We start from the raw sequence: 21,541 nt of genomic DNA, 5'->3' as shown, positions 1-21,541 counted from the left end.
GGATACCCAATAGCAATACAGTATGAATGGAGGTGGAGAGGACAATTCTAATATGGGGACACTTGTCGATTAACATTTTAGATGAAAATCAGAGTATTATGCATTTTTTGATAACTCCACCCACAGCAAAAACTTGAGTAGAGCTGAAGGAGTTAATTTCGAAAATGAAGGCATACTTACTTTGTATGCACCATGCATTAGATCTGCTGGGATCCCTGATGGATCTAACGGTGTTAGCGAGGAATACTGCATGAGACAACTATTGTTTCTGGTGGATGCTGCATACAAGATAGCTTTGCTGTCTTTCTGTATATTCTGTACATCCTGTATATTAACCCCTTTAACGCCGTCCAAAAATAAAGTTTCACTTTTTGGTGGAGTTATTCTTTAAGAAAACACTCTTGTTATCATACTTTAATCATGGGGTATTGGTTAATGTTAACATTAGTTAGATTTTAAACCTTAGTTTTATCAAGAGCACACAAAGTCATGTAACTGCTGCCTTAAATCAATTTCGTTATTATGGCTCTTTTATTAAATGGAATCCATAACAAATGAACACCATGCATAAGATACAGATGTTGTTTTTGTAAGATGATATTATTTGCTTAAAATGTTGTGGTACCATGTTAAAGGAAGGGAGTGTTAGGGTGGGAACATGGAAGATGAATGAGGAGTAGAGCTCTGTTCCTTAAGGCATTAATAAAAGTAAGAAAACATGGACAGAAAAAAAAACACAGTTTTGCTGACATAAGATTTACACTTTTAACAGATTACAGTAACGGCAGATAATGCGCACATGGGCATTATAGCTATGTAAGTGGCATCCATAATACATGCAAGAGGTCTAATATCCCAGAAATATCCATTTGCTTTGACCCAGTCATATGACCCAACATATTATCCCTATTCACAGTATGTGCTGTTCAGTTTAGAGTGATAACCCACCAAAGTTCAAACATTAGGTGTCCTATCTCATTCAGGCCCAGGCCCAAAGCAGAATAATTTCAAGGTGAGTTATGGTTTAAGTTCCCACCCTTTCCAATGGGATGGCCACTAGCATTTTCTCCCTGCCGACCTGGAGTAATGCCCCCATTGAAGGACTTGCAGTTGGCATTGAGGGGCGTACAGGTGTTCCCCTTTGGAGTCTCAGGCACCAGACTTGGATTGAATCCAGTAGCTCAGTTGATTGTCACTCCAAGAACCAGATTTGAATGAAGAAGAGCCTGTCCATCAGAGCTGGGACATTTCAGTGTTAGAGTACCAGCATTAACATTGTTGGTTGAAGGGCAGTATGCAATAACAAAGTGAAGGCATGTCAGGAAACGCTTGGCACCCTATGTGATTCTTAAGGTCTGTGTGAATGAGGCCCGTTGGTGACACCATTCAGTAAGAGCCATGCTGAGGGCCGGAAACTCATGGATTTCAAGATTGTAGTTAACCTCGGGTGATGTGAATCATTTCAAGAAGAGGCGCAGGGATGAAAGACTTTCATCTGGGCAACACGGTGGCTCAGTGGTTAGCACTTCTGCCTCACAGCACTGGGGTCATGAGTTCAATTCCCGACCATGGCCTTATCTGTGTGGAGTTTGTATGTTCTCCCTGTGTTTGCGTGGTTTTCCTCCGGGTGCTCTGGTTTCCTCCCACACTCCAAAAACATACTAGTAGGTTAATTGGCTGCTATCAAATTGACCCTAGTCTGTGTGTGTGTATGTTAGGGAATTTAGACTGTAAGCTCTGGAGTCATGAATTCAATTCCCAACCATGTCCTTATCTGTGAGGAGTTTGTATGTTCTCCCCGTGTTTGCGTGGGTTTCCTCCGGGTGCTCTGGTTTCCTCCCACACTCCAAAAACATACTGGTAGGTTAATTGGCTGCTAACAAAATTGACCCTAGTCTGTGTGTGTGTGTGTGTGTGTGTGTGTGTGTGTGTGTGTGTGTTAGGGAATTTAGACTGTAAGCCCCAATGGGGCAGGGACTGATGTGAATGAGCTCTCTGTACAGCGCTGTGGAATTTGTGGCGCTATATAAATAAATGGTAATAATAATAATTATTAAATGAACCTACCCCAGGGCTGTAGACAAATCCTTATGTGATGTCTTAAAGATACAGTGTAGTTGTGAGGATGACGCTGTAATCTGTCTGCGGAGACTGCTCTGGTTTCTCATGGTGTATAAGGACATCCTCAAAAACGTTTTCCTTTCTTCTAATAATTGATTTCCTTTGTTCCTCCTCCCTAAGTCCAGACTCATAGATTGTTTCCCGTGGGATCAGGAACAGGCAGGAAGGACAGAAAGCAGATGACCCATCTCTGAATAAGGGAGACCCACACTGAGCCCTGCAGCACAGTGCATGAAATATACACAGATACAATGTATGTTCTGACCAGAGAACCGTGTATCTAACAGCTCCAGCACCTCCAAACCTTCAGTCACCTTCTGCACTGAATGAAACGCTAGAAATCTCTGTCTCATTTGGAAATACTTATTCAGAATCTTGAACATGTTACTATAACACAGTGTATTGTGTTCGATATAAACATACACCAAATATTTCACAAGGATGATAAGGAATTAAGAGACAGGAACGTATATGGTCTGTATCAAAATGGACTCCACTTTAGTTTATTTTTTTAATAAGTACGTTTATTGCAATAAATCGATTAAGAATGATTGCAGAGTCTCCTTTGTTAATTTCATAGATTCCCAGGGCCTGATTAATGGTTCAGGCCGCCCTAGGCTAATACGCTGATAGCGCCCCCTCGTCTTCCACGCCAGGCTAATACGCGGTATTAAAAACAAACTCGCCCTTAATTTAAAATCCGATTTACTTCACCCCACCGCCACCACTGTTTATGTTCCCGTGTTATCAAAACACAGTTCAACTTGGCTTTCTAAAAAGGGTCACAGCAATCTCTGTCACTCATTTCATTTTCATTAAAATCTGAACAGCGTAGCAGGATGGAGGCAGGAACGAGCGCTACTGAGGGTGACGATGGGGAGTGGGAGGGGGCTGTCTGCGCCATCCATACCTTCCAACACTGAAGGGTTTCAAAGCAGGACAGTGGGCGCTGGGTGTGTCTATGGCATCATAGGGCGTGTCTGCATCATCATGGGGGCGTGTCTATGGCATAATGTGGGCGTGTCTGTGCTTCATGGAGGAGTGAAGCCGTTCTGTAAGTATGTGTCGGGGTCCGATCCCCGGCGTGCGTTTCACAGTGGAACGCAACAAGACAGAGTCTGCTGACCAAAAGGAAGAGGTTGTTGGTGGTGTCCTAGTGAAGTGGGCAGGATGGGGTCTCATTGATTCAATTCCCAATGTGCCCCGCCCCCCTGTGGTGAAATGATGTAATTGCAGCATCGCATCGTGGGGGGCGGTGCCAAAATAGCACGATTCTCTGCCCCCTGCCCCCCTCCGTACTTCACCCCCCCTTCGGGATCTCCTGGAGGGAGTTAAAAAACAGTTGGCAAATATGGTCACCTGCATTGGAGAGGGTAACATTGGCAGAACAACGCTTTACTGGACACCAGCAAATTAAAGTTGGATTCCATCCGACGGTTTTTGAATTCAACCCGGCAAAGTAAATTATTTCCTAATAGGACGTCATAGGAAAATACTTCAGACCCGGGCGCATCGAATGTGAAAGAATAAATCCAGACTACACAGTGGAAGAACAAATAGAAATCAGGGGCAGACAAACCATAAACTGCATTTTTATTTTCTGTTTGTATTTGACCATTATCCCCATGTCAAATAGATCTTCAGTGAATATGTTTTTTTTTAAAATAGAGGACTTTCACCATTCAGGATCTGACATCCTTTCGATCTGTCGTTTAGATTTTTACGCCTTTCTGCCCTAAAACAACGTAGGAAAAGACATATCTTCTTACCATATTTGTACGCAATAATAACTAAGGGCCTGATTCATCAAGGTACGCAAGCGTATACGCATCTGTGTTTCATACTTTGAGTGACACAAACCGTTATATTTGCGTTGGAGTTTGAGATTGAGTTGACTTTGAGTGCCGTTTCTGCTCTGTTTGCGCTGCGTATGTGGTGTTTTACGTAGCTCAAGTCCCGTTTAGCAGATGCGTATGTGTACCTTGATGAATCCGGCCCTAAGTGAAGTGTCATATGCACAAGAGAGGCTATGGCCTTAGTAGTTATTAATATATAGGAAAATAGCTTTTCAATATAAAATATAATGAAACACAAACATAATTACAATATAAAACTAATTAATTCAATTACATGAATAGAAAACATCTGTTGGTTTTCCCTTTAAAAATCGAACGGGGATCTTTTTCCTGCAGTATTCCAAGTGAAAATGTCAAATAAGTAATGTGAATAGAATGTTGCAAGTTGACATAATATAATAGTGACGCTAATGATTTAAGCGCTATTAGCTGGAGGGTTAAATGCGCAATCAGGGAATCAAAAGAGTCCAGCCTCAGGGGAGCACGCAGGATTTTTAAGGGGGGGATTTCCCCCCACCCAAGAAAACCCCCCAAAAAAACGAGAGAGCTGCTGCTCATGCTCCTTTTCGGCAGCACTGTACTATACAGCAGCCGCGGCGCTGTCAAAGAAGCGTCCGCGGACACTTCTTTGACAGCGCCGCGGATGCTATACAGTACAGTGCCGCTATGTAGGGACACTTCTTTAGTGGAGGGGAGGGGTTTCTGGAGACCCAGAAACCCCCCTGTGTGCGCCCCTGGGCCTGTGCCACTCATAGCCGCCATCATTGCACAAGCGTCTCCTGACAGGTGTATCTGCAGATGCGTCAATGTCTCAATGTGTCATCCTTGCCCACCCCTATTCCATGATGATGTCATTTACATTATTAGGCACCGCCCACTGCTCCATGAGGGCGCAAATTACAGCGGAGGAGGGGACCTGCCCCGCCCACTTCACAAGAAAGAGAAGCGGGACGCAGGGGGGGTGGACGAACCTCCCGGAAATTGAGGAGTTTCCCAAACATTCTGGGAGAGCAGACAGTTATGATTACAGTAAATCTATGTTGCGTCTTTGTTTCTAAATTTCCACCAATGAGTATTGCCTTAAGCACGAAAGACTTAGGGCTTTGCCATAGACTATATGTAAAGAAGGAGAACAGTTACCAAGAATTGCATACAGCTCAGAAGAAGTGGTACTCTGCAGTAGTGTATGCAGGGCCGGTGCTAGGGTCCTCGGCGCCCTAGGCACAATGTAAAAATGCGCCCCCCCCTGGCACAATGTTGCAAAATCCGCCCCCGGGAGCAATGTAAAAAAAATCCGCCCCCCCCCCCCGGGGCACTATGTAAACAACTCCCCCTCCCCCCCACACAATGTAAAAAAACTTTCCCTCCGTCTTTACTTACCTTGGCGCTGGTCCTCTCTGCCGGGTGCCGTCCCTCAGTCAGTGAGTGGAGGGGAGGAGACAGAGCGCCCCATCAGCTGTTGGAGGGGAGGGCGGCGGTGGTGATCCATAGCCCCTCCCCCTCCCAGTGGAACGATCTCAAGCTGTGCGGCGGCCGTTTAAGTTATGCTCAGCGGTCGTCGCACAGTTTTAAACTAGAATAGCCATTGTTTTTAATTTTGAGGCGCCCTGCAGAGCCCGGCGCCCTAGGCAATTGCCTAACCTTGCCTAATGGGAGCGCCGGACCTGAGTGTATGTATAGAGACCGAGGGGTAAATGTATCATCCTCTGATTTCTGCAAGTCGCCGGAAAATCTGCGACTTTGCAGTGAAAATTTAAAGCGGCGATAGCTTCTATAAGCAAATACAAGCCATCGCTTTAAATTTTCACTGTAAAGTCGACGATTTTCCGGCGACTTGCAGAAATCAGAGGATGATACATTTACCCCCAAGAGCAGAAACTAAGAATTGTTTAGTAGAATTAGTTGTCCATAAATAAAACCAGAGTTTTGTTGTTAAACCCAGTGGGCTCATTAGCTGACACTGTGGCATAGTGGTTAGCACTTCTGCCTCACAGCGCTGGAGTCATGAGTTTAATTCCCGACCATGGCCTTATCTGTGTGGAGTTTGTATGTTCTCCCTGTGTTTGCGTGGTTTTCCTCCGGGTGCTCTGGTTTCCTCCCACCCTCCAAAAACATACTGTTAGGTTAATTGGCTGCTAATGAATTGATCCTAGTCTGTGTGTGTCTATGTTAGGGAAGTTAGACTGTAAGCTCCAATGGGGCAGGGACTGATGTGAGTGAGTTCTCTGTACAGCGCTGCGGAATTAGTGGTGCTATATAAATAAATGATGATGATCACAGAATGATTGGATCTGGTCATTTCAGCCTAATACACGTGTGGTCAATCCGGACAGAGATCTGGTCATCCCACGATCAGACTGAACAAATAGCAGACATTATGGCCGGATTAGTGAGGGTGCCACGTTTCTGACGTTTTACTGATAAGTCAAATTTGTGCCTTTCAGTAAGAAAGAAATAGAGATCAGTAAAAATATCACTCCTTACGGACATTACTGAATTACACATAGCATTTACCACATACATACCACAATCCATATCTGACATTTTTCAGAATCTCATACACGTGGCGGCTGTCTGTCAAAGTTTATAAAATTATCAGAAAAAAATGTCTGACTTTTTGATAGGATTATTTCAGTCACCATGACAACTTTGGGTTCACACAAGCAGCGATATTAGTCTGGTCTATACCATTATAAGTCATTCTGAATAGTAACAAGTCATTTATATACCTTTATATACTGTATGTCTCATTATATATGCTATATATGTCCTGGAATAACTACATCAAACATACAGGGACAAGCAGAACATAATATTATCATATATAGCGCTGCTGGGTGTATGCTGGCGTTATATAGATAAATGCTGGTAACTAAAATATATCCAATACTGGTTTTTCCAAATTAATCCCAGCAAAAGTACAGAACTCATCATCTCTTCTCCTATACTACCACCTAGTGGCATGAAATGGAATAATGTGCAGCAGACAGTGTCTCCCAGGGTTTGTACACACAAGCGTTAAAGTGCAGCAGCTTCTTAAAGTATAGACAACACCTTGTATTTTGTGCAATGAGCCATTAAAACAGAGGAAACAGCCATTTTCTTTGTAAAAGGCCATCGCAAAATGTATGAAGGGCTTATAGCAGAAGAACCAGAGATTGTCATAGACCCAGTGGTCGAAGTGGGGGTGTATACGGGGGTATAAATAAATATATATATATATATATATATATATATATATATATATATTTATATCATACTTGCCAACTCTCCCTGAATGTCAGGAGACTCCCTGAAATAGGGGTGATCTCCCTCACTCCCTGAAGAGTCTGGCATTCTCCCTGATGCTGAGCCAGTACAAGACGTGGTTGGCTTCGCCATCTGTGGCAGGATGACACAGTTCAGAAATTGTATCCTATGTCCATGTATTGATGCCTATGGAGGTGGCCATTTTCATGGAGACCAAGATGTAATCATAGAATGACAGGTAAGACAACATGACTTCAGTAATGGAGACACAAATGTAAAACACACTTCAGTCTCTAGAGATTCATTAGCTGCTTTTCTTTAACGCATAGTTGCCTACTCTCCCGGAATGTCCGGGAGACTCCCGTATTTCTGGGAGACCTCCCAGGAGAGCAGGGCAACCTCCCGGTTGGTGAGGGCGGGGCATAATGATGCAAATATTGTGTCATCTTATCCTGCTGTAATTGGCCAAAATTGTGACAATCGTTTAGGGGGTGAGGTTAAAATGATGTGATTCGCCACTTCTCCTACTGCCTTCATTGTAAAGCTATTAAATTTCATTCACTTACATTCCCATTACATTGCTCATACCGCCACTTCTAAATTTCCACTTCAGCCACTGGATAGACCCCTATTTACTTAACGAGTGCTCCGATACAACTCTACGATACCAGGCATTGCCGCAAAAGGAATCACACACTTGTCACATAGCGTGTACCATATAAACTGCGATTGGAGTGTGCATAAAACGTTCCCCTGAGACCGACTTAATTTTTTCCACCATATCCAAAGCCATGTCCTTTTACGAGGAGCAAAATGTTCTGCGGCCCCCAGCAAGTTGGAACTGCTCCCCCTTGATGTGCCTTGTTCCACCATGGATTTGCGCGTGGGTGCACAGCAAGGCGCATTGTACTCAGTAACGACCGAAAAGTTCTTGGTTGATTGGTTGCTATAGATTTGTACAATATTGCGCCCAAACATCGGCAGAACCGCAGGGGGTGTGGCCACTGCAAAGTGGAGCCACGTTCTGGCACACGGGGGGGGATCAGGAGGCTGATATCCAATGTTGTGAAATAACCTTCATTTCAGTGGTTCCCAACCAACTCCTCAAACCCAACCGGCCCCTTATCAGTCCAGGGTTTAATTGCTCAGAACTAACACACTTTTAAAAAAAAAAAAAAATTCTATTACAATTCATCATCATCATCATCATTTATTTATATAGCGCCAACATATTCCGTAGCGCTTTACAATTGGGGACAAACACAATAAACTAATAAACAAACTGGGTAAAACAGGCAAAGAGGTGAGAAGGCCCTGCTCGCAAGCTTACAATCTATGGGACAATGGGAGTTTGATACATGAGGTTAAGTCTACATTTTGCGTTTCGGTCCAGCCAGACTGCAAAGGTAAAAGTGACTCATAGGCTAAATGATCCTGTCACACAACAATGTTGGTCAGGGGGTAGTTGTCTTGTGTGAAATTGTGTAACGGGTGGTAATAGGGTAATGTAGTGAGGTTAAGGGGGTGGTTGAGGAATATTATAAGCTTGTCTGAAGAGGTGGGTTTTCAGAGAACGCTTGAAAGTTTGTAGACCAGAGGAGAGTCTTATTGTGTGAGAGAGAGAATTCCATACAATTTACAATTTATATTCAATTATATTACAAAATTCAATTATATTACAACTATAACTAATGTATTGTTTCTGCAATATGAAAATGCATCAATAATGAAGTCAGTAGCCATTTAAGAGACAAATACTGAGTTAAATATAAATAATACCCATGTTCCGAGCCACTTTGTTGTGCAGATTTGTTTGTTAGTTTAGTCTTGTTACTAGTAGGTGTTTGCTGATCTTATTATCATATCAGTTTGAAATGTGACTTATTTATCTCCTGCCCGGCAGCTGTGTTATGTACGTTACAACTGCACAGTCCAGACACAACGTGTGAGAAAGCCACAGCTGAGCACACAGTGATAAGTCAGGGAGCAGAGACAACTGGGAGACCTGAGCTTGTAACAGGAGCTGTATGTGTGTCTGCTGTGAGTGGGAGGGGAACCAGCAGACGAGGTGGCCGAGTGGTTAAGGCGATGGACTGCTAATCCATTGTGCTCTGCACGCGTGGGTTCGAATCCCATCCTCGTCGAGTGTTCATTTTCCCCTCAGAGATGTTTCTTTTAACATGAATTGCATTAGAAATCGATTTAATATTCATATATAACCTGTAGCTTAAAGTAGAACTATACAAATAAAACAAACCTATTATAAAGCTGAATGTTAAATATGAGATAGTTAGTTATACACATGAGAGTAATAATGTCTATTTTATACATCTCACTGACTGGGAAATGCCATGATTGAGGTCTGTGCAAACAGATGGAGCTATCAGTTCATGTTTATGGCACCTATTGTACCTGGTCTCCAGCTCCTCAGCTAAACCTGGTAATCCTGGTATGCTGTACCTGCAGCCATCCTATTGTGCCTGGTTTCTAGCGTCTCCAGCTTCCCAGCTTAACCTGGAAATCCTGATATCTTGTACCTGCAGGTATCCTATTGTGCCTTGTATCCAATAACTTCAGCTCCTCAGCTAAACCTGGTAATCCTGGTATCCTGTACCTGCAGCCACCCTATTATGCCTGGTATCCAACGTCTTCAGCTTCCTGGCTAAATCTGGAACTCCTGATAACCTGTACCTATATTTATCCTTTTGTGTCTGGTATCCAATAACAACTCCTCCTCAGCTAAACCTGGCAATCCTGGTTTCTTGCTCCTGCTGTTCCCATGGACTTGTGCTATCTGCTTTACCATTGACTGCATTTAATTTATACCTGTGTGATCTGTGTTTAAAATACAGACTCTTATCATCTCACAACTACTCCCTGTGGTATTCATACCGGGAACCCTGACAAGATGCTTTGGTTCAACATAGACTTATATACTATCATTGGGTCCTAACCTTCCTAACTAATCCTTGGACCTGTCATCCTTTATGAATTATAATTATTATTTCCACTTGTACTTTGCATATACTACTTTGCATTTATTATGTTTCATAGTTGAACTGTTTGTCATCACATCCTACGTCAATTATTTCCATATCTTTTTAACATAACTGTTGTTGACAACTACAACTTTATGACTTATCCCTTCATTAATGTAAATGTTCCAGTTTTTCTGCTACAATACTGGGTGAGTCCTGGTTTCCACCATCTCCAAGAACATTTAATAAAACATAGTTATTTTCCAATAAGAAAAATGCATGCCCCACCAAACAGGAAACACCCCCCTGAAAGCTTCTTCTCTATTTCTTGGATCCCACTTGAATAACTTTCTGCACAACAATCTATTTGCCAGCGGGTGTATAATTAGCCATAATCATGGATATAGCCAACTTCTACCAAGTAAGACCCCCAATCGACCCAGAACCTCCCATCAGAAGTTGCCCACAGTTTTCCCCTCTGCAGATGTCACCGTTGTAATGAATTAATGTGGATGTATTTGCACAGCAGGAGCCTAATTATCACGCTTCCTTATAACACTCATTGTGTCAATAGAAAGTGAACCTTGATAAAGGAACTGCCCGGATAGCAGCCGGTAGATCCTGGATCTGGTGATAAGAGGGAGAAAATAAACATGTGAAAGTTACATAGGAATGCAGTATGTCCGCTCTGACGAACACAGGAACTCCAGGGAAGGTAAAGTCTTATACATCAATATATGTTATAATGCACAGGGGATATTAATATAGGTATAAACTCCAGTAAATATCATTCATATTAATCAGTGAGTTGTGATGTTGTGGTTTATATACAGCAAAGGCAGAATGACAGAGGGTGCTAGAGGGTGCTACAGGGCTCATGGCGGAGGGCGGGGGGCAGCTCCGCCCCCTTCAGCTATGGTAGGTCTCTTTGAGCAGTGCCATTAGGTGGGGGGTGAATGTTTCAGGCCCTCCTTGCTCAGGACAGAATCGCTAGTCCCCCCTCCCCTACATTTTGCTTTGGGGCTTGCCAAGTAAATGTTCACAGGACGTCTGATATTCACATTATTTACAGCAGGGGGTGCATAATATGGTATATTATGTATGTCATGTATATTATATTATAATATTAACCATGGTTATCTGCATACTTGCAGGTAACCATGGTTAACAAAGGAAGAACAAAGATTTCAAGCACCACCCTCCTTTTAATGCTTCTAGTCTATTATTCTAACTCAATCAGCGTGACAGAGTGACCTCCAGCCTTGTCCCTGTCAACACTGTGACCTGTGTTAACGGTAGAATCACTGACCTGATGTCAGCCGGTCCTTTTGTGGCAGGGCTGGAATGCAGTGGAAATGTTGTTTTTGCAGGATAAAGTTCCTTGTCATGGCAAAGAGGGACTTTGAAATGAATTGCAATTCATCTGATCGCTCTTCATGACATTCTGCAGTATATGCAAATTGCCATCATAAAAACGGAGGCAGCAGACTCTGTGAAAAATAATTTTTGTGCCATTCTTAAAACTTTTAGCCATAGCTGTAGTACAAGCAACAACATGTCATTATAATTGCAGGACAGAACTTGTATGAGGTCACTCATGTGAGTGGGAAGAGGTTAAACAGCGCCTGCATACTAATGTTAGGTAAAGTAGATGATGGATAACAAATAAAGGGATCATTTTACATGTAATTTAGTATATTATAAAGACACGATGCTCCAAATTACATGAAAAACACACAATCTTATCTGAAATGCCCAAATACAAAGGAGGTGTTTCTACTTGTCAAAAGCAAAGTTTCCCTGATCAGCCCACAGTTTGACAAGACTCCAGGGATGTCATCTACTACATGCTTTTGCTAAATGAAAGGTCATTATATTTATGTTCCATACAATAAATGATAAAAGAAAGGAAAAGATATAACAGATTGTTAAAGAATAATGTCCACATTTTATTTAGTGAAACTAACAGTAATTTTCCACATAACAGTTTTTCGCAAAACACGTGTCCTGCAAACTGTACGATACATTCCTGGACTGCCGATGGCTCCCGTGCTGGAACGCAACATGGTATCCCGTCCTTTAGGAAGGGACGACGGCGCTCCGTTGTGTCTGGCGTTTCTTTCCGACTTGTTTATAGTTCAGTTTTCTTTTATACAAAATAAATGGAATATTTATGGTGTGTCCCACATCTGGGAAACCCTCTCAGATTAGACTACCAGGTGATCGATGAGACCAGATCCACTTTCAGGACAATAAATCACCATCTCTGAGGCTATATATGTGCTGCACTGGTTCGGCACATAGATCCACTCAGGGCTATGCCGTAGTATTGAGGTTGTGAATAAAAGTACATTGATAAAGAGAGTCCATTTCTCACACTATCTGGTATCTGATGCACGGGTCTCGGAGTCCACTTGATACATATCTCCAGATTCTGGGGGTTTGTCCGGGACACGAATGGTTCCATATTCCATATTCTGCATGGGCAAGTAATGTTTTTCATTCAGGACATCTGCCTGTCCTGTTTCTTCGACTTCTTCACCACCATCATCATCATCGCTGTCCTGTAAGGAAAGTCTGTTTAGAGCAGGGTTAGGAATCCACTGGCTCTCCACCTGTTGTGGAACTACAAATAGGTAGGCAAGGTGTAGGGTTCTAATTATTGTAGTACCTCAAGTCCAAGCATACCAAGGAATGTTTCCACAACAGATAGAAAGTCAACAGATTGACTATCCTTAGTTTAGAATTTAAAATAACTCAGGTCTTTCAATCTACGTAGCATTTTGGTGCAATATAAATAAGATGTCCCTACTGCTGAGGAACACGGGTACAGCAACTCAATAGCACAACATGGCCGGAACACAGTTCCATATCATCTAGGTGTATATTCCTGTACTATAATCCCCACCATGATATTTTTACTGACCTTGGCTCTAAAGTGACTTTATTGTCTTTTAATTACTCCAATAAAATAAATACTCATTTATAAAGCGCCAAAAATACAAATAGAGCCACTGTATAAGATATGTTTAGGGGCAAATGGAGGATTTGCAGACGGGGGTTTCCGAACCACTCCACCAGTGGGCGTGACCAGCATGCATGGGGCGTGGCTATAATTTTAGACACTGCTTGGCTGCTCTCCAACTCTTCCTATCCCCATAAAATACATGGGCAATGCTGCGTGCACTACTGTTAGGTGCACGCAGCTCTCCCTTTTCAAGCAGAGCCGTGTGAAGCGGTGGCAGGGTCCAGCCACCTCAATTATACAGTGCCCCAGGCTTGGAGAGGGGGTTTCCATGCACTACAAAACCCCCCTCGGTTTGCCTATGATGTTGTATAGCGCATTCACATGTCTGGTCATATACACAGTCGAGCGATAGAGCCAGATGTTTGTGTCATGGGTTGGATGGCCATATAACGTTCGGTTTCATGACGGCCTATTAGCGTGGGAGAAAGCAGAGTCCACACACAGACTGATACCGGTCATCTCCTGACCCCATTTTTCACCGTGACTAATAGTGATCTTATCCGTTTCAACAGGATCATAATCTGCCGTCGTAGTTTTGTTATCGCGCCGTGTGTTTGGCCAGTTTTATTTCCCTGTAAACCAGACTATTGTGGAAGCAATTCTCATTTTTACCGCATCTTGCACCCTGTTGAATTCATCAATGGCGTACTGATATTTGGGAACGTTGAGGCCAAACAGGTTTGCCAGTCGCCCTCCGAGAAAGTCACAAGCTGAAAAGAAGAGGACACGGGACAGATTGTAACTTCCACATCAGTCTCATGTATATAGATCTCAGTCTCCATTTATATAGTCACAATTTCAGGAAAGAGTATTGTTGAAAAGATCAAACCGAACCTCCCTCGTTAAACTGGGCATCAGATTTTCTTGGGTAAATATGGAGAAATATCAGAATTTTTCTTTTTTCGTGTCCTCTTCACTTACTAAAAAAGGCGGATGTGGCTGCTCGGTATATCCAAAACTGTAAGTAAGTTGCCCAGCTCATCTGTGTCTGTCAATAAACAGAACAAGGATATAGTCACTATCTACCAATAGTTATTTGAAACAAGTTCACATAAAGATTGCTTGTGAGTTTTGATTAATCTTACCCACCATCCCCGGTATACCTCACAAGTAAAAAAAACATTCCTATTGTTACTACATTAAAAAGGAACCCTATTTCATTTCTATTTTTTTAGTAAATGATTTTATGTTGTTTGGCTTTAATTGCCAATTTGTTACACTAAATCGTGAGTTCTGTGTGGACTTCTTGTCGAAGTCAGCAAATTGGATAAAGTCATTTCAATTAAAGTCGAGCAAACTAGGTTGTCTTTGTCTGAATAGATGCGTACGGTACGCTACGGCATACAAGGGCACGCTACGGCGTGAAAGGGCGTATGCATCCACTACACGTGGCAGCAACAGTAATTGGTCTTTTACCATACATTCGCACACGCATACTAATAAAATAGTACACATTAATGGTAGTTGCAACACATAGTCAGTTAGGTCGAAATATAGTAGTAGTTATGTGTTATATTAAAGTTACATGCATATTAGTGAAATATACGGAACAGGTTGAAGGAATCATATCATATGTGGTATCATAATAAACCTCTTTACATTTCCTACTGTTTGGTTCACTCTGCGAAGGAATCGCAGAGTGCATACACAAGTTATGAATGATAGGGAATTATGAACTACTTAAGACTAAGGAATCCTGGCGGGAAGAGCCGAGCATACCCCCTGGAGAGATGACCCCCTCCTTTGGATTCCTTAGGATGAACTAGCTAATGATTGACAACCCCTTGGACCTTCCTGAGACCTGGACCAATAGATGCAAGCTATACCATCTTCATTGTATTACTGTATTTCTGTGTGTATATAAGCAGCAGCTTCACATCTAGTGTTCAGACATCTTGTCCCCAGACTTCAGGATTGAATGACTGCACACTGGATCCAGAGCGCCTGCGATAAGTAACGGCTGTATTTATTATTACTTCGCTTGAGCATATTATTCTACTTATTGCGAATAAATCTTTGTGCGTTGGAAACACAAATCGAGGTTCGACAATCGTTATTGGTTAGCGACAATACGCACATAACAATCTATAAAACCTGGGAATCTTCCAGGAATTGATGCACCAGAAGATTATCCAAACTTGCTCCTTCTACTATCCCTGTACACAGATCTAGAACTAAAAACACCCAGAGAATGGGAAGGTTTAGAGTGAACCCAATACCGTGTCTACGTTACGAAAATCAATCTTCTCTTCCTCTTCTTCCTCCTCTTCCTCGGTGCTGTAGTCTTCCAAGGTTTCTCCACTTGCAAAGTGGATTATGCTCCTGGGAACCTTCTTCTTCTCTGCATCTCCCAGTTCAATTTCTTTCTGTCAGGGTGACATACATTGTAAGAGCTTGATGGAATATAAAGAAAACTTCATTTAAACGTGGCTTGAATCTGAGGTTGGATCAGAGATCACATAATTTAGAGAATATTTCCTCTTCCAAACAAGTGGCTTTTTTGCTAATACAATACGGTACCAGATACAAGTCTAAAAGTTGGACAGTGGGAGGCAGATTGCTTATACATTATACACTGCTGGGGGTATATTTACTAAACTGCGGGTATGAAAAAGTGGAGATGTTGCCTATAGCAACCAATCAGATTCTAGCTGTCATTTTGCACAATGTACTAAATAAATAACAGCTGGAATCTGATTGGTTGCTATAAGCAACATCCCCACTTTTCAAACCTGCAGTTTAGTAACTAAACCCCTAAGGGTATGATTCATGCCGAATGCAACTTTAAAGAATAAAAAAAATGAATATAAGCGCAATTCTGCATGTATTCAAATCTGCGCAGATCTCGAGATGCATTTCGATTTGAATCTTGGTGTAAGTACGCTCTGCATAAACCTTACTTGCCTTATGTAGACCATACTTGCCGACTTTGGCATACTCTTCTCTGGGAGGCACGGGGGGAAAAGGTGGGCGTCTGGGGGAGTGGCACAGCAAATTGCGTTATTTGGACTTGAATTGGTCGCAGATGCGTTTGCACATCATCAATGCAACCTTACTGTACATTACCTACGTTCGTCCACCCCGTCCTTTCGCCGTTCTGTCTCTCAAGTCATAGGCAGCTGTGTCATTTGCGTTCGGACATGAATTTCATATTGCAGTTGCGTTCACTGGCGTAAGCTCCGCTTCGGAGTGTGCGCTGAGGGAATCCATGCAGGATATACTATGCAAATGGACTCACATCCGAACGTAAATCAGTCCCTAATTGCGTTACTACCTCCCCAATATCCAGCAGTTTATTACATGCCCAGACCATGTTCAGCAGCAGATATAGGGCACAGGTTACATAAGTCTGGTCTAAGGGATCTCCCCCACAGGCCATGCAAATATTGTATCTATCTATGGAAACATGCAGAGTAACTTACCATTATCACATCCCCATCCGACATGTCTGTTGCCGTCTGGGATTCTGACACGAAAAACAAGAAAATCAACATGTTAGAGTGTGATAAGGAGCAAAGATCCGGTCACTTCCTCCTGGGGGTGGGACAGAAAGGTGAGACTAGGAGACCGGGATAGATGTCATGGGGAAGGACGGGCAGTATCACTGTACTGGAGTTCTGTTACATGTAATATGCCTACAGAGTAACAATCATTACATGTATTTGAACTAATTCCAGCATTGATTTGGTCTAGCAGATTGGATATATGGATTTAAATATCTGGAAACTCAGAATTTGAGAACCTAGGTCACCATAAACACGATTGGTCCGTATATTGAGGTTCTTTACTTCTGGTACCCAAAATAGTCTTATGTGTCAGGAGTCTGCATTGTCTGTAATGGGGGACAATCTACACAGTTAGGCTGAGTACAAACTATACAAAATTTCACCCGATGCGATATCCTTAACGATTTTACCAACGATTAAAAAACAAATGTCCCGATCAGCAGCCGATCAGATTCCTGTGCACACACTACACACGTTTTACACGATTTACCATCAGATCTGTGCTCTTCATCTGTCATAACCATCTGCTGATAAGATGGTGACTCTGCACACTCCATAGAGATCTATGGACACTGCCGGTCCTGAGTACATACACACTGCAGGATTGGAACAACATCGTTCCAACGTTGAACGAGATTTTTAGTCCGGTTTAAAAATGAAACAATATGATGCACTTTAGAATGATAATTGTTCATCGTTACAGAGTACACATTAGTGTGAAATTGGCCCATTAATCAGCTGAAAACCCTGTAGTGTGTACGCAGCCTTAGACACTAGAGAGTGTTGTGTGCAGGACCGCCATCAGCTACATATTACCCCGTCCCGGGTGTACATTACTAATAGGCTCATAACTCACTGTAACAACAATACTGCATAAACATTCTAAAATGATTATCCTCATTACATAACTAAACAATGTAACCATAGCTGCATAGGTATATTTACTTCAAAATGGTTTCTGAAAAGAAAATATTGCAACAAAAATAATAAAATAAAAGTGCTAGATCCAAACGCTAACACAACGCGATCTTAGGTGGCGTCATTTCCCCACAATTCCCAGACACACTTTGCTGCTGACTAGGGGGTATATTTACTAAACTGCGGGTTTGAAAAAGTGGAGATGTTGCCCATAGCAACCAATCAGATTCTAGCTGTCATTTTGTAGAGTGCACTAAATAAATGAAAGCTAGAATCTGATTGGTTGCTATAGGCAACACCTCCACTTTGTCAAACCCGCAGTTTAGTAAATCTAACCCTAGCTGTCTGTAAGCACGACGCACAGTACTGTTAGATGGACCTGCACACACTATAATCCCGTTACAACAACTTTACTGAACTTGTGACAATTTAAATATATAAACATTATTTAATTAAATCAAAATGCATCATTGGTGCAGTCAATATGTAAAGTAAAAGTGGAATTGTTGGGCAGTTTTGAAAAATAGGGATAATAGTTTTATCCACATCAATAATAGTGAAATATGATACAACTCCTGTATCATCAGACATAAAATGCTCTGAAGTATATCATTCCTAATACACAGAAATATAGAATAATACAGTAGACTAAAATGGGGATAATTAGTGGGGATAGAACTTGTTACAAATTAGCAAATATTTCTAAATGCTTCTGCAAAATATTTGTATCATTCCACATTCTACAGCAAAGGTTCTGCCTCAATTTAGTGTCAACAAGGATGTAATATAGTTTATTGTATAGAGATGGTCAGTAAAATACCTTTTTTAATTAAAAGACAATTTCTCACACTACTGTGCTAAGATGTCAGAGGATCATAAATCCACCCGTTTCTGTGCATGTAACCTCAATGTGTAACGTGTGTGTGTGTCACAGACACTGTGTGATAGAGCAGCAGTTACCTGCACAGTCTGCAGTCTGTCAGTCCCTCACTGTGTAACATGTGTGTGTCACAGACACTGTGTGATAGAGCCGCAGAGTTACCTGCACAGTCTGCAGTCTGTCAGTCCCTCACTGTGTAACGTGTGTGTCTCACAGACACTGTGTGATAGAGCCGCAGAGTTACCTGCACAGTCTGCAGTCTGTCAGTCCCTCACTGTGTAACGTGTGTGTCTCACAGACACTGTGTGATAGAGCCGCAGAGTTACATGCATGGTCTGCAGACTGTCAGTCCCTCACTGTGTAACGTGTGTGTGTCACAGACAGTGTGTGATAGAGCAGCAGTTACCTGCATGGTCTGCAGTCTGTCTGTCCCTCCCTGTGTAACGTGTGTCACAGACAGTGTGTGATAGAGCAGAGTTACCTGCACGGTCTGCAGTCTGTCAGTCCCTCACTGTGTAATGTGTGTCACAGACAGTGTGTGATAGAGCAGCAGAGTTACCAGCACGGTATGCAGTCTGTCAGTCCCTGTAATGGAAATACTATGTGCTGTTAAAAAGTGTGTATATATATATATATATATATATATATATATATATATATATATGTGTGTGTGTGTGTGTGTATATCAGTAAAGGAGGTTTCTATATTGAATCTTCCCCAACTATATATAAAATTCTCAGTATACATAGCTATTACCAGATATATATAAATATAGGTTCTGAGCAATGTTTCACACCAGATATCGAGTAGATACAAACAAGTTAAACCTTGAATAGATAAAATGACTAATAAAGATCTATAGTTCAGATATCACATTGACAAGTAATATACCTGAACATGTAATATTTCCCTGACACTGGTGTACAGAGATGATAGCAGAACAGTAGGAGGTAGAGAATAATTTTAGAGCAGGAAACCAGTTACCTGTTGTCTGTGGTCTTCTGTCAGCGTCCAGGGGTATGTGAGGGCCGCTGTGGAGTTATCAGTGGTGTTTTATTCCCTGTATGCGATATATCCAGTTATATATCGCTGTCTCCTGACTGCGGCGCCTGGACAGACAGTATGACTGTTGGACTAGGATGCTGGTCTGGCTCCAACACTCTGTTTAGTTTTAGGGCAGATCTAAGTTTTCTACACATGCTCAGTATTAGTTTTCAGTCCTGACACAAGGACAAAGGAGTTTCATGTTTACACCGGTCTCTGTCTGCAGAGACCTAGTAATATAACTCTGGTGCAAATTTTACACTAGGACAAACCACGATGCAAAGAGTGAGAATGCAAATTTGTTTGATTTTTTTGCATGCAAGGAAGACACCGAATGCTTCTGCATGTAGCACAGAAATACTTGGCAGCTTTATTTAACACTGTGCTTTAGAGTTGAGCTAGGGCCCGTCCTCTCACAACTTTAAATTTACCCATCTGCAATATTAGATGTTGCCCATAGCAACCAGATTGTAGCTATCATTTTGTAGAATATACTAAATAAATTAGAGCTAGAATCTGATTGGTTGCTACGGACAAAGCCAGGGTTTGTTTATGCTATTTTAATGAAATAATACATTTTGATGTGATTCTCTTTGGCCCTTTTTAATTTAATAGTGTTATTTCATATTAAGTTGGAGCTAGAGATGTTCACTGACCCGTGTTTTGGAAAAACCACCCTCACGTGTTTTGGTTTTGGATTTAGATTTTTTTCTAAAATCACATAATTTGGCTCTTTTTTTATCCCTACATTATTATTAACCTCAATAACATTAATTTCCAATCATTTACAGTAAATTTTTTTCAAGTTACAAGAACACTGCTGCCCCTCCTGTTTCTGTGTGAGCAATGGCACTGAGCAATGTCACTGGAGACTGGAGAGTGACAAGAACACTGTTACCCCTGTTTCTGTGTGAGCAATGGCGCTGGAGACTGGAGAGTGAAAAGTACACTGCTACCCCTGTTTCTGTGTGAGCAATGGCACTGAGCAATGTCACTGGAGACTGGAGAGTGACAAGAACACTGTTACCCCTGTTTCTGGGTGAGCAATGGCACTGAGCAATGTCACTGGAGACTGGAGAGTGACAAGAACACTGTTACCCCTGTTTCTGTGTGAGCAATGGCACTGGATCTCCTGAATAGGGAGGTACTTATGAAATCCAAAACCTGCGAGATCCGACAACGCAATGATGACTATTTGCCTCGATTCAGATCCGAGAACGCGCGAAAGTAACGAGCCGGCTCGCGAGCCTACTCGGATCCCCTAAGTTCGGGTGGGCTCGATTTTCATAAAACCAAGCCCGAGCATCTCTAGTTGTAACATCCTTTTCTTTTACAATAAGGGTTACATTTAGTGGCGGAACTACCATTGGTGCGGCAGGTGCGGTACACCGGGGTCCATGGAGATAATGGGGCCCGCTGCATGGCAGATGCAGAGGGTTGGGGGCCCTGGTTCCCTCCTCCTTGCTCCGGGGCCCACAGCTCGCTAGTTTCGCCTCTGGCTATATTGTACCTTCCACCATACCTCCCAACTGTCCTGATTCAAAGGCGGTAAAAGGGGCGTGTCTTACAAAACCAGGCGGAGTTTCAGCACACAGTGGGCGTTTCTGGGCGTGGTTTATGTGGATCTGGGTGGTGCTTATTTTGTCCCAATTCCATATTGGGGGGTATGTTATACAGTAAACTTCAATTCAAGTTTCTTGTATGAAGTGACCCCAGTGGTGGATCCAGGGGGGGGGGGCGATCGGGGCATTCGCCCCCCCCCCCCCCTAGCAGCAAAAAGCTAGGTCCCAGCCGCCGATTAAAACGGGAGGGGCGGGGCTAAGCGTGAGCGGGGGCGGGGCTAAATGTGGGCCAGCCAGAGTGGTCCCAGCCGGCGACCACAACGGGAGGGGGCGGAGCCAATCGCGGGCGGAAGGCGGGGTTAACGCAGGCCAGCCAATCAGAGCAAAGGAGGGGCGTGA

At 42.6% G+C, this 21,541-nt stretch overlaps 1 protein-coding gene and 1 non-coding gene across 2 annotated transcripts; one reads left to right on the top strand and one right to left on the bottom strand.

Moving 5' to 3' along the window:
• Nucleotides 1-9,288: 9,288 nt before the first annotated feature.
• On the top strand, nt 9,289-9,370 carry TRNAS-GCU (transfer RNA serine (anticodon GCU)). Its single transcript has one exon. It is a non-coding gene; the product is annotated as a tRNA-Ser (tRNA).
• Nucleotides 9,371-12,135: 2,765 nt separating this feature from the next.
• On the bottom strand, nt 12,136-19,723 carry FAM177B (family with sequence similarity 177 member B). Its single transcript, XM_075200761.1, has 6 exons — nt 19,521-19,723; nt 16,655-16,698; nt 15,452-15,598; nt 14,154-14,220; nt 13,845-13,942; nt 12,136-12,768 (listed from the first exon to the last, which is right to left on the bottom strand). Exons 2-6 carry the CDS (start codon nt 16,676-16,678, stop codon nt 12,583-12,585), a joined length of 522 nt encoding a protein of 173 aa, XP_075056862.1. The 5' UTR covers nt 16,679-16,698; nt 19,521-19,723; the 3' UTR covers nt 12,136-12,582.
• Nucleotides 19,724-21,541: the final 1,818 nt, after the last annotated feature.

The sequence above is a fragment of the Mixophyes fleayi genome, chromosome 3, assembly GCF_038048845.1.
Source record: "Mixophyes fleayi isolate aMixFle1 chromosome 3, aMixFle1.hap1, whole genome shotgun sequence".
Classification (NCBI taxonomy): domain Eukaryota; kingdom Metazoa; phylum Chordata; class Amphibia; order Anura; family Limnodynastidae; genus Mixophyes; species Mixophyes fleayi.
Note: the sequence above shows the minus strand (reverse complement) of the source record. Positions and strands in the feature narration are given on the sequence as shown.

Excerpts from the sequence above, each read along its gene's own strand:
- FAM177B (XM_075200761.1), bottom strand. The coding sequence starts at position 16,678 with ATGTCGGATGGGGATGTGATAATG. Across the intron at positions 15,599-16,654 it reads CGGATGGGGATGTGATAATG|AAAGAAATTGAACTGGGAGA; the intron begins GTAAGTTACTCT and ends TCACCCTGACAG. Across the intron at positions 12,769-13,844 it reads TCAACAGGGTGCAAGATGCG|GACAGCGATGATGATGATGG; the intron begins GTAAAAATGAGA and ends CTTTCCTTACAG.